This window comes from Lithobates pipiens, unplaced genomic scaffold (assembly GCF_037356315.1).
Source record: "Lithobates pipiens isolate NorthernLeopardFrog02 unplaced genomic scaffold, aLitPip1_a1.2 Scaffold_30, whole genome shotgun sequence".
Lineage (NCBI taxonomy): Eukaryota > Metazoa > Chordata > Amphibia > Anura > Ranidae > Lithobates > Lithobates pipiens.
The window spans coordinates 180,392,002-180,405,673 of NW_027507791.1; the positions used below are offsets into that span (position 1 = coordinate 180,392,002).

A 13,672-nucleotide genomic window follows, 5' to 3' on the forward strand; every position below is an offset into this window, starting at 1 on the left:
TCTAGCAGCCGATGGGATGCTCAGTAAAGTCTCTGCCACAGACTTGTGAGATACACTTGAGCGTTACTGAGGGATGTGGATAGATTTAAAGAACTGATATACGGTACCTGTTTCTCTCAGCCGGTAAGGCGATACCATATGAGTGTTGATCCAGGTTGCATCCTTCAACAAAGTCTCCAGGCTCCTTGGGAGAAACCAGCCTTGAGCATGGTCTTTTCCTGAAAGAGTCCTCCCCTGGGGTTCTTCAGTTGCTGGGCCTCTCCCTTCTGATGAGACACCACCAGACCATCCCTGGATCAGTAGACTCTGAAATTCGCTCGGGCCTATCCATTCAGTTGCGTCGCTTCGGGCCAGCAAGGATGCCAGACACAGGATGCATAGTTCCGCACCCCAGGGGCCATGGGGCTGGGTCAGGAGGACCACCAGAACCCAACGGACAGAGTAGTAATCTCCCGCCAACATGGCGTTGGTACCTTTAATACCACCCCCCAGAATGCACAGCAGGAAAACACTCCCACTGGGCTGGTTCCCGAGAGTTATGTGGCATTCAATGCATCCAGCTAGACTGCGTTTCTACTCTTGTCGGCGGTGACAGTGACACACTTGCGGTCAAGAAGAACCCAGTGCAACCCAGCTGGACTGGTACTGAAACCAGAAATTTAGAGAAATAATCCTGAAGCCCAACTGTGGCTCCAGGCACTTTACAAAACAATTGCACCTGCTCATCAGGAGGCAGCGCTACAGTACATTAAATACATTTGCATGATCATGAAAATAGAAGAGATAATGGCAATTAAACATTAGGCTTAGTGTCACTTTAAGTTCTCTACATTTACCTTGGGCTGAAATGGTCACTTCATCTGTGTGCAGGTAATACAATAAATGGCGTTGGACCTGTTTTGTGCATTTGTACCTCTGATTAGATGTGTTGTCTATATTTTCAATCAGTAGTTCAGATTCGAGTGACCAATCTTGAATGACCATACCGTCCTTGTAAAATGCAGTCAGTTTACCTGCGTACCCAGGAAACTGAGTACACCTCAGTGTAACATTGTCCCCTTCATACACATAAAGAGGAGCCTGCAGGATTAGATAGCCTGAAAGTAAAATAAGAAATAATTAGTAAGGTAGTGTTGCACACGAGGAGTCAATGAAGAGTAAAAATAGAGCTGGGTGAAATGCCCAGGACCAGAGGAGGAGAAGCTGTACGTGGCAGTACTGAAGGAGTTGTGTCGGAATTGTATGCAAAAGTGGACCAGAACCCTCAAGCAGCTCAAGAAACATACTGAGCGCTCATGACTTGTGGTGGTCATACACACTTTGATTCCATCACAATCACCAAACAATGCACGATTCAATCAAAACAATTAAATCTGCAAACAATTGAAAAGCCATAACTTATTTTTTAATCGATTTTGGATCAGATTTCACCACATTGAGTCAACCGGCCAGGGCACTGAATTATTTATCATTTGGATCATTCTGCAGCATCAAAATATTTTGTTTGCAAATACGATGGTACCTACAATTGGTTAGATTAAGAGATTACATAGTGGTAACAGAGATGTGATCAATAACTAATTATCATGAACTATAAGCCCTTGTACACACGGTCGGACATTTCGACAACAAAATCTTTGTCCAAAACTTGTGTTGCATACACACGGTCTGACAAAGTTCAGAACGTGATGACGTTATTTCATTACGACAGGGCTACGTTCAGGCTAAGATCATGTTGTTGGAAAATTTTATAGCCCAGCTCTAAAACTTTGTCGGTCTGATATTCCGATGGAAATAGTCCGATTAAGCCCACACATGGTCGGATTATCCGACAACACGGTCCGATCGGACATTTTCCGTCGGAATGTCCAACCGTGTGTACAAGGGCTAATAGTATTGAAAGAAATAAAAATCATTTTCCCCATATGTGCCATTTCAATCAAATCGGTTGTCAAATATGGATTAATCATTCCTAACAGAAGAGATCAATCAGAAAATAAATAATTTATCAAAGCCACCATTGCACATATGAAAAACAATCTCGGTCACTGAGTGTCTCAGGGAAAAAAAGAGGATAGAGGAGCACAGCTAAAAAATAAAAAAGGAAACATAAAAAATACTACTGGGCAAATCCAGGTAACAAGACAAATCTGAGAACTATTTGTGATCCATAAACCATTAAAAATGCTCCAATTCTACCCCATTATAATGGCAAGGAAAGGACGAGGCCCTTTGTGGCTACCCTAGAAGGTAGTAATGAGCTCATCCAAACATTGGAGTTGTTATCAACTACAATTATTTGGGGCAGTGGTTCTCAACCTCAGTCCTCAAGTACCCACAACTGTGGCACACGTTTTCAGGTTTTCCTTTATATTTTTTACAGCTGCGTTAAATCAATAGCAATGACATGGTATTGATAAGAGTTATTTTAGCTAAGGGAAGTTCCCAAAACATGAACCATTGGGGGTACTTGAAGATTGAGGCTGAGAACCTCATGTGTACACCTTGTCACCAAGTTTGGTGACTGTCTCATTATCACTCTTACTTAAAGGGGTTGTAAAGGTAAATGTTTTTTCACCTTAATGCATTCTATGCATTAAGGTGAAAAAACATCTCACACTGCCGGCGCCCCCATTCCCCCTGTTTTACTTACCTGACCCCTCGAAAATCCCGCGCTCGCCCCCGCCGTCCTCTTCGCCGCTCAGCCTGGCCGCTGATTGGCTGGAGTGGATGGATTGAAAGCAGCGCAGCCATTGGCTCGCGCTGCTGTCAATCACATCCAATGACGCAGCGCGCCGGGGGCGGGGCCTTGTGATACAGCGAGCGGCTATAGCCGCCGGCTGTATCACGGGAGCGCGCCCGCAGTGCTTCTCACCAATGCGAGGGAGCTCGCATTAACGTGAGAAGCACCTGCGGGAGGAAGCTGAGACAGCCGCCGAGGGACCCCAGAAGAGCAGGTTCGGGGCCACTCTGTGCAAAACGAGCTGCACAGTGGAGGTAAGTATGACATGTTTGTTATTTTAAAAAAATAAAAATTTTTACTTTACAACCCCTTTAAGTAGGACTGTACTTATTGTATTTTGACAGTTTTCCCTGCTGGGTGTAAAAATACCTGAACAGTGGCAGCATCTGATTGTATGAAGCCGCTTATCATCTGACAATTTTCCAACCAGCTAATGCCGCGTACGCACGATTGGAAATTCCGGCCAGCAAAATTTTGATGAGAGCTTTTTGTCGGAAAATGCCACCGTGTGTATGCTCCATCGGTCTTTTGCTGGTGGAATTCCAGCCAGCAAAAGATTGCGAGCATGTCCTCTATTTTTCGGTCAGAAAAAAGTTCCTATCTGAAAATGTAATTGTCTGTATGCAATTCGGACATGCAAAAAGATTGCTCAGAAACAATTCAACGCATGCTCGGAAGCAATGAACTTCATTTTGTCGGCTCGTCGTCGGTTGTGTTGTGATGTCACAGCGCACATGATGGTCGAAAGTTCAGATAACTTTTGTCTGACCGTGTGTATGCAAGACAAGCTTAAGCGGAATTCCTTCGGAAAAACCATTGCGGCATTCAAGTCCAAATGAATCAAGGGATGTCTGATGGGAGGAGGTCAACAGGGCCACCAACTGAGCGAATTTCAGTCAATTAATCAGGAAATGGCCAAAATTCAATCAACATATGACCAGCTTTGAGTTCTATGTTTGGCCTTTAAAGTTAAACCTTACTGTCTATGGACGACCCCTTTCATTCGCATGTGGGCATTACCTAGGGCAATCTGCATGTAAATGCAGTCTGCATGGCACCACAACCACATCATTAAAAGAGAAGTATGGACTTAAAAAAACAAAACACTTACACCCACCTAGGTGGATGCAGCATCAATGCAATGTTGCATCTCTCCCACGCCAGCTCTGCAGTAAGAACTGAGAGATCAAACACCACTGATCATTCAGTTCTCCAGCTCTGCTGAGCAGTGAGCCATGGCTGTCAGTCACTGGCTGTCTGTTCTGCCCCTCCAGTGCTCACTGGAGCACTGGGCTGTGTAGGGAGAGTGAGAGTCTGGCTCAGACTTTCACTGAGAGGCTGAGCCAGGTGACGGTCAAGGCATCTGGGTGGATCTCGACCATATTGTCAGGATCTTTCCCAAACCTGGACCAGCTGAGTGACATCAGCCAACACTTGACTTTAGCCCACTGTCAGCTTAAAAAGGGTCACAGGAGTGCAAAATGAACTACACTCCTGTTACCAAGAAGTATAGCCAAAATAGCTTTAGCCAGTGTCACCCTGTCTATATGGAGCGCAGGGGCGCCACCACTCTAATCCATGCGCCTGGCCCCTAATCTACATTCAAATTGCTGGACTCGTGGATTCCAATGGGGTTTTTTTTTTTTTTTTTTTTTTGGAAGCACACGATTAGAGTCTGAGGCTCTAATTGGCTTCAAAAAGGGTAGGCTCGGGTGCAGAGTTTTGTGTTGCAATTCCCTTCTGTCACTGCAACAAAGGGACTTCGTTTTCAATAGATCACAAGTGCAGTGATGTCACCACACCAGTAGCTCATTGATACTTCCTCCAGCCCCAGAACTGAAGGTCTATACCTCGTTACAGACCTGCAGCTAGTACAATAGTCTGCATGAGCCTTTTCAACCCTGACTGTGGTTGCAATCCTTTTGTAGACCCTAATGAAAAAAAAACAAATTAATATTTTTTTATTAATCAATGTGGGTGCATTTATTATTTATTTGCAAAAGGCAGAATAAGCCTTTAAGTGTAGGTCAAGTCAAAGATTTTTTATTTTTTGGAATATATGGGAAGAATTAAGACCCCATCAGGTTTATTCTTTATTTTGCTGTCTGTATCTCCTGGGTGAGATTTCTCTTCATGTTCTGCCCACAGACTTGTTAGGAAGCAAGAATACTTCTTTCAAAAGCTGTCACCAGAATATTTCTCCCTCTCTCTAAGGCTGGCTATACACAGTTTTTTTTTCATTCGGGCACAAACAAGGTGGATGGAGGAATCCATCTTCAGGTCATTCAGGGTTTTCTGACAGCAGCACCTGTTGCTGTTTGAATACACTTATCAGTGGCTGCAGCTGATTGGCTGCAGCTGGTGATCTTTGAAAAATGTTACAACACATCCCCTTGACAGAAGTCGATTAACCACTTGACCACTGGGCACTTAAACACCCTTAATAACCAGACCAATTTTCAGCTTTCGGTGCTCTCACATTTTGAATGACAATTACTCAGTCATGCAACACTGGACCTATATGAAATTTTTGTCCTTTTTTTCACACAAATGGAGCTTTCTTTTGGTGGTATTTAATCACCGCTGGGTTTTTTATTTTTTGTGCTATAAAAGAAAAAATACAGAAAGTTCTGTAAAAAAATGAATTTTTCTTCATTTCTGTTATAAAATTTAGCAGATTAGTAATTTTTTCTTCATAAATTTTGGCCAAAATTTATACCACTACATATCTTTGGTAAAAATAAGTACAAATTGGTGGATATTATTTGGTCTTTGTGAAAGTTATAGAGTCCACAAGCTGTCGTGCCAATATCTGAAAATTGATCACACCTGAAGTACTGACGGCCTATTTCAATTCTTGAGACCCTAACATGCCAGAAAAGTACAAATACCCCCCAAATGACCCCTTTTTGGAAAGAAGACATTCCAAGGTATTTAGTAAGAGGCATGATGAGTTTTTTGAAGTTGTCATTTTTTCCCACAATTCTTTGCAAAATCAAGATTTTTTTCACAAAATTGTCATATTATCAGTTTATTTCTCACACACAGCATATGCATACCACAAATTACACCCCAAAACACATTCTGCTATTACTCCCGAGTACGGCGATACCACATGTGTGAGACTTTTACACAGTGCGGCCACATACAGAGGCCCAACATGCAGGGAGCGCCATCAGGCGTTCTGGAGCACCCAGGACAATTCTGACATTTCTCTCCTACATGTAAAAATCATCATTTATTTGCTAGAAAATTACATCGAATCCCAAAACATTATATATTTTTTTTTAGCAAACACCCTGGAGAATACAATGGTGGTCGTTGCAACTTTTTATCTCGCACGGTATTTGCGCAGCAATTTTTCGAATGCTTTTTTTTGGAAAAAAAACAGTTTTGTGCTTAAAAAAAAAAAAAACACAGTAAAGTTAGCCCAATATATTTATCCCATAATGTGAAAGATGAAGTTACACCGAGTAAATCGATACCTAACATGTCACTCTTCAAAATTGCACAGGCTCGTGGAATGGCGCCAAACGTCGCTACTTAAAAATCCCCATAGGCGACGATTTAATTTTTTTTACTGGTTATATGTTTTGAGTTACAGAGGAGGTCTAGGGCTAGAATTATTGCTCTCGCTCTAACGTTCGCAGCGATACCTCACATGTGTGGTTTGAACACCGTTTTCATATGTGGGCGTGACTTACGTATGCGTTCGCTTCTGCATGCGAGCACATGGGGGCAGGGGCGCTTTAAAAAAAAATAAAAAAAAATTTATTGTTCATTTTACTTTATTTATTTTAGTTTGACATTTTTTTACCCAAAAATTAATTTTTTTGATCACTTTTATTCCTATTACAAGGAATGTAAACATCCCTTGTAATAGGAATATGGCATGACAGGTCCTCTTTACAGTGAGATATGGGGTCAATAAGACCCCGCATCTCACCTCTAAGCTGGGAAGCCTGAAATAAAAAAAAAAAGATTCTGGATTTGATAGTATTGGCGAGTCGGTAGAAGCACCGGAGGGCGGCGGGAGGGGGGGGTGTCTATGGCTGGGTATTGCAGGGTATCACCGACTATGGCTGGGTATGGCTGGGTATATCAGAGTATGGCTGGGTATCTCAGAGTATGGCGTTGCAGAGTATTGCGTTGCAGAGCATTGCAGGATATTGGAGGGTGTTGCAGAGCATTGCAGAGTGTTGCACGGTATTGGCGGGTGTTGCAGAGCATTGCAGAGTGTTGCAGGGTATGGATGGGTGTTGCAGAGCATTGCAGAGTGTTGCAGAGCATTGCAGAGTGTTGCAGGGTATTGGCGGGTGTTGCAGAGCGTTGCAGGGTATTGCAGGGTAATGCAGAGTATTGCAGGGTATTGCAGGGTATTGCAGGGTATTGCAGTGTAATGCAGAGTATTGCAGGGTATTGCAGGGTATTGCAGAGTATTGCAGGGTATTGCAGGGTATTGCAGAGTAATGCAGAGTAATGCAGAGTAATGGCAGGGTATTGCAGGGTATTGCAGAGTAATGGCAGGGTAATGCAGAGTATTGCAGTGTAATGCAGAGTATTGCAGAGTATTGCAGAGTATTGCAGGGTATTGCAGGGTATTGCAGAGTAATGCAGAGTAATGCAGAGTAATGCAGAGTATTGCAGGGTATTGCAGGGTATTGCAGAGTAATGCAGAGTAATGGCAGGGTATTGCAGAGTATTTGCAGGGAATTGAGGGGTTAATTTTCGGTGAGCAGCGATGTGGGCACTGCAAATGCAGCCCACATCGCTGCTGACACCGATCTCTTCCCCCTCCGCTGTTCCGATCGATACAGAGAGGGGGAGGGAGGAACCGGCGTCATAACATGACGCCGGTTTGTTTACAAGTGATCACTCCGTCATTTGATGGAGCGATCACGTGGTAAACGGCCGCGACGAGCGGCCGTTTACCGTGATCCATGATGCGCCGGGTCCTATGGACCCGGCGGTCACAGATGCTCTCGAGTACGCGCCCCAGGGGGCGCGCGAGAGCGGAATTCTGGGAGGACGTCATATGACGGCCTCCCAGAGTTAAGAAACCGCCCTGAAGCCGTCATTCGGCTATAGGGCGGTTATTAAGTGGTTAAATGACCGACTTTTGTTGTGTTAAAGAGGCAACTCACTGATTGAAATTCAGCCTGTCCAGCAGAATAGTGTATGGCCAGTAGACATGTGCAATTCGTTTAGTTCCAAATTCGTTTTTTAACAAATTTTGACAAATTCGTTAACTTCCAAAATTCAGAATTTCCGAATTTTTCCATTTCCGAAATTATGAATTTTCGAATTTCCAAATTTCGAAACTTCGAATTTCCAAAATTCAGAATTTCGACTTTCCGCATTTCCAAATTTCCGAATGTCAAATTTCCGAATTTCCGAATTTTGAATTTCCAAATTTTGAATTTCCAAATTTTGAATTTCCGAATTTTAAGATTTCCAAATTTGTCAATTTTGCGAATTTTGAATTATGAATTTGCAAATTTTCAAATTACGAATTTGCGAATTTTCAGAATTTGAAAATTTGGAAATTCAAAAATTCTAAATTCTGAAAATTAGAATTTGTTTCTGAAAATTTGAAAATCTGAAAAAAAGAAAGAAAATATGTAAAATTTGAAATAATTACAAACTATTAAATTATAGGTATTGTAATTTCCTTTCAAATTTGGCTGTTTGTAAATGTAACGAGTACGAATTTATCTGAAGTTACGAATGATCTGAAATAACAAATGCTATATCTAAAGGAATGGAACATAACGATCTAATAATAATAAATTCGGAAATTTCAAAATTTGGAAATTTGAAATTTGGAAATTCAAATATCGAGAATTCGGAAATCCAAAAATTCGAAAATTCTGAAATCTGAAAATTTGAAAATCGTAAATTCGAAAATTCTGAAATGTGAAAATCCAAATTCTCGGATTTCCCAATTTTCAGAATTTTAGAATTTCAGAATTTCCGAAAAAAGCAAAAAAAGAATGAAAAAAGGAGAACACATTTTTTTCAGTGCATATGTCTAATGGCCAGCTGAAAGTGGTTCTAAAGGCAGGTACTTTACCCTAATGCATTCTAGCCAATGAGGAAGGAGCGGGTGGGGCTGAGATACACTGTGCCTTATGGACACAAAAAGCTGACTTGGGAGTGAGCACAAACAGCTTGCTAAGGGAGCACTTGGTGGGGGGGCAAGAAGAGGAGGATCAGGGCTTGCCAGGACAGTTAAGTCAGAGAAACAGATAGGTCACTCTACCTAGTGGGGACACAGACGGCAATAACAAAAACGTTCATGAGCTCTAAACTTTACCCACTTGCTCTTTAAAGTTTTGACATTACAATTTGTTGGCCATTTCAAGAATTCAAAAGTTCTGCTTAAGGGTAGAAACCGAAATAACATCTGCTATAGTTCTTTCTGTGCCTTTTCTGAAACAAATTTTACTTATTGTGGGCCTAAGCACTAAGTGACTTCAGGATAGTGGCATATCATCCATGTGTGCAGGGTGTTCAGGGCCCACTGTGGCCCACACTGCACACATGAATGATCCCTTGGTTGACAGTTGGGTTGATCGGTGTGACGGGGGGACAGTTACAAGCACCGATCTCACTGTATAGCTTTCAGTGAAGCAGCTGACAGACACTTTTCCTCCTCTCCCTCCCGCGGCTGTCAGCTGAAAAGCCATACAGGTAGATCAGTGCTTGCAGCTGACCCCCCTGCTGCACCAATCATCCCCTCCTCCTCTGACACCCCCATGTGCTCCCCCCGTGTGCCGCTCCTCCAGCCCCCTGTGTGCTCCTCCTCTGCCTCCCTCGTCTCCTGCAGCCAACTTCCCTCTCCTTTTCTCCTCTCCCACTGGCTGCTGGGGGATCTGTCAAGATGGAGAGCAGCGGAAGGGGCTTGTAAATATGTAATTTACAGGCCCCTTCCTTTTCTGAATCGGACACAGTGAGCGATCGGTACCAATCGCTCCTGTGTCCTTTGTTAACTGAGCATAGTAAACTGTGTTTACTCTGTTTCAGTTTATGAATGAACAGGAGACGCTGACTCCTGTTCATTCATTTTCAATGCTGAGGCTGCTGAGAAAGGGACTGAGGAATCTCTGTCTTTAGTCACGTTCTTTAGGGGAGATGTCAGGGGTCTGTTTAGACCCCTAATATATTTTACTAAAGCCCACCAACAGGACTGATAAAAAAACTCCCTCTATACAGCTCTCTGCAAATCTTTTCATTTCTCACCTGGCTTCCAATGCATAGCATTCCAGAATGACCTGTGACAATGATTACATTGTCTTCTTGAAACAGAAAATCACTAGTAAAAGGAAATCTGTGACTCACCGTTATCGACATCCAGTCTGGCTGAGTCACTTCTGTCACTGGTACCTAACTGGCACTGGTAGTTTCCACTGTGTGAGTGTTGGGCTTGTTGAATTGTATAGCTCTTCCCTGTATGTAACCAGTGACCATCCTTGTACCAGGTATAGACCAAAACGCCTTGTGCCATCGACCTCACATCGCAGGTCATTGTAATAGCCTCTCCAGTAAAGATCTTGTTCCATTCTGGTGTGAAGATCACCATAGGCCTTGTTGTGGTTTCTGTAAATGAATACATGGGCTTATACATAGTTATACATAGTTACATAGTTGTGTCTTTTTTCAACCTAAGCCCATCTAGCTCAACCAAAAAAATAATATATATATATATCAGGGCTCAAAATTTCAAGTCCTAAGCTACTAACCAGGCCTTAAGGCTTACTTGCCACCAGTTGCCCCACCCAACCCCTACCATGCCCTGCCCCTCTACATGCCCTCATTAATTCTCATGAAATGACACTTAAATGTTTTATGCAGAATTAAGTTACACAAATAAATATTAACAACAACTTTATCACCCATGCCCATCAATGCCGCCTCACCCATGCCCATCAATGCAGCCTCACCCGTGCCCATCAACGCAGCGTGACCAGTGCCCACTAACGCAGCCTCACCTGTGTCAATCATTGCAGCCTCACCTGTGTCCATCATTCAGCCTCACCTGTGTCCATCAATGCAACCTCACCAGTGCCAATCAACGCAGCGTGACCAGTGCCCACTAACACAGCCTCACCTGTGTCCATAATTGCAGCCTCACCTGTGTCCATCATTGCAGCCTCACCAGTGCAGCCTCACCTGTGTCCATCATTGCAGCTTCACCCATGCAGCCTCACCTGTGTCCATCATTGTAGCCTCACCTGTGTCCATCACGCAGCCTCATCTGTGTCCATCATTCAGCCTCACCTGTGTCCATTATCGCAGCCTCAACAGTGTCCATCACCAGTGCAGCCTCACCTGTGTCCATCATTCAGCCTCACCAGTGCAGCCTCACCCATGTCCATCATTGCAGCCTCACCCATGTCCATCATGCAGCCTCACCTGTGCAGCCTCACCTGTGTCCATAATTTCAGGCTCTCCTGTGTCCATCATGCAGCCTCACCAGTGCAGCCTCACCTGTGTCCAGGATGTAGCCTCACCAGTGCAGCCTCCCCTGTGTCCATCATTGCAGCTTCACCTGTGTCCATCATTGCAGCCTCACCTATAGAGAAGGGGGTGGTGGCCAGATCATTATAGCGCAAGAGAGCGCAGAGGAAGAGGAGATATGGCTTGATCACATAGCGGGGTTTACCCACTGTAACAGCTTAAATTACAATTGCAGTCCACGCGCAGTTACACACAGCCCCACCCTCCTGACCCCGCACCTGTGACAGACAGAACGTGCCCTGGCATTGGACCGGCATTCTGTCTGTCAAAGGTGCGGGTCAGGAGGGTGGGGCTGTGTGTAATGGCGCGTGGACTGCAATTGTAATGTAAGCTGTTACAGCACGCAAACCCCGCTCTGTGATCAAGCCGTATCTCATCTACCTCTACCGTTATAATGATTCAGCCGCCCTCTCTGTTCCTCTACACTCTCTTTCTCTGGGAGAATGGCTCCCAGGCAGCCCAGCTCCTCGCCAGACCTTATTTTACGCATTTGAGATCTGTATATGTATATATATATATATATAATGATATAACACAATCCCATATATACAATATAATATATGTGGTTTCTGTAAATTAATACATGGGCTTATAAAAAGGAAATAAAGCACATTTACCCCAAACAGCTATGATGGCTACTGTTTTACGGCAAAATCTACCAAAACAAAACCTTCCATGCCTCAACAGTAAATAAAAAAAATGCTATATAGCACACAATAAAAGTATGGTTTTTACAAAATATGTATTTAAAATCTGGAAGGCTCTATATAAGGCTGGATGTCACAGTGGAGGATGGAGATTGTGGAGGGGGTTAGAGGGCATGCTTGGTGGTCCTGTAAGTGTAAGGGACAAGGTTTCTGAAGGAAGCTAGGGGGAACTGTGGGGGATGTGTCTCTGGAGGGAGTTACTCTCTTGGAGGCTGGGGACTTTGCTGGGGCACTCTGGGAAACTGGAGGGCACTGCAGGGGCAGGGGTGATCTGCAGGGCACTGTTGAAGGTTGGGGGAACTATGGCAGGCTAGAAGTTCTGCAGCAAGCCAGTGGAAACTGTAGAGCACTAGGGAACACTGTGGGAGACTGGGCAGCACTGTTGGGGCTAAGGGATCTCAGGGGGCTGAGTGCACTGTGGCCCTCTATGGGAGGCTAAGTGGCACTATGGAACTGGGAGGTGATGTGGCAGGTTAGGGCATCTGCAACTGGCTTGAGAGCCGGAATGAGAGAGGCTATGGTTGAGTGATGAATATGATTTTATCTGACTGAGTTCGCTTTTGATTCTGAATCTTTTCATCTGACTGTTGTGAATTTTAATCCTTTGTACACCCAATTAAATGAATTTATATTTACATTATTACTATCAGCTTATTAATTTCTGGTCCTATTGCACGCTGTTTTTTGTATATTATGGTTGAGAACCACTTCCCAATTTTATTTTCTTAAAATTATTTCTCAAAAAAGTCTTAGCTCTGACCACTAAGCTATGTATAAAGTTTGGTGCTGTCAAAATACCTGCCCCCCCCCCCCCCCCCCAACACCAGTGCATATAATTGCATTAGAGAGCCTGCAGATATAACTGGTCAGTCACTTTATTACATATTCACAAGTAATTATTGCGCATTAGAGATTTTATTTTTGCTTTACTTTTTTACTTTAGTAGTATACAGTACATTTTATATTAAATTGCACTAAAACATTTTGTCTAAATAAATAGGTTCACATGTTGCTTGAGTCATTTTACATTAGTAGATATAGGGGACTTTACCACAGTCCATATTAGGAAGTCTAGCAACCAAACCCCTACCCCCAATGTAGCAGGATTTATTGACATTGTGAGAACTATGGAGGTTAAAAGAATGTAGAAGGCCTCTGCGTATCATATTATTATCTTCTTTTTTTTTTCATGTTTTTGTGAACGTGAGAGAAGCCATTTTGTGACTATTTTTTTTCTCTCTCTTCCTAAAGTTGAAGCTGAGTTCATGTTTTTTTTTTTTTTAGAGTCCTTCACAAGGAGACTAATGCCCCGTACACACAAGCTGATTTTCCGTCGGAAAAAACTTGGATAGTTTTTCCGACAGAATTCCGCTCAAGCTTGGCTTGCATACACATGGCCACACAAAGTTCTCTGAACTTTCCACCATCAAGAACGCGGTGACGTACAACTCTACGATGAGCCGAGAAAGTGAAGTTCTGCTTCAGAGCATGCGTCCAAATTTTTTCCGAGCATGTGTAGGAATTTTGCGTGTCGGAATTGGTACAGACGATCTGAATTTCGGATTAGAACTTTCCGACTGAAAAATTGATAACCTGCTCTCAATCTTTTGCTGGTGGGAATTCCGCCACAAAAGTCCAATGGAGCATACACACGGTCGGAATTTCTGACCAAAAGCTCACATTGGACTTTTGCTGGCAGAAA

The 13,672-nt window shown here is 43.4% G+C and overlaps 1 protein-coding gene across 3 annotated transcripts in view; it reads right to left on the bottom strand.

Annotated features, from left to right (window-relative positions):
- LOC143943371 (Fc receptor-like protein 3) overlaps nt 1-13,672 on the bottom strand; it is an 89,606-nt gene that overhangs the window by 34,310 nt on the left and 41,624 nt on the right. For all 3 annotated transcript variants that reach the window (XM_077465102.1, XM_077465101.1, XM_077465100.1), the window contains exons 3-4: nt 10,085-10,342; nt 837-1,097 (exon numbers count right to left, since the gene is read on the bottom strand). In XM_077465102.1, the coding sequence (XP_077321228.1) occupies nt 837-1,097; nt 10,085-10,342 (519 nt within the window). The remainder of the gene's footprint in view (nt 1-836; nt 1,098-10,084; nt 10,343-13,672) is intronic.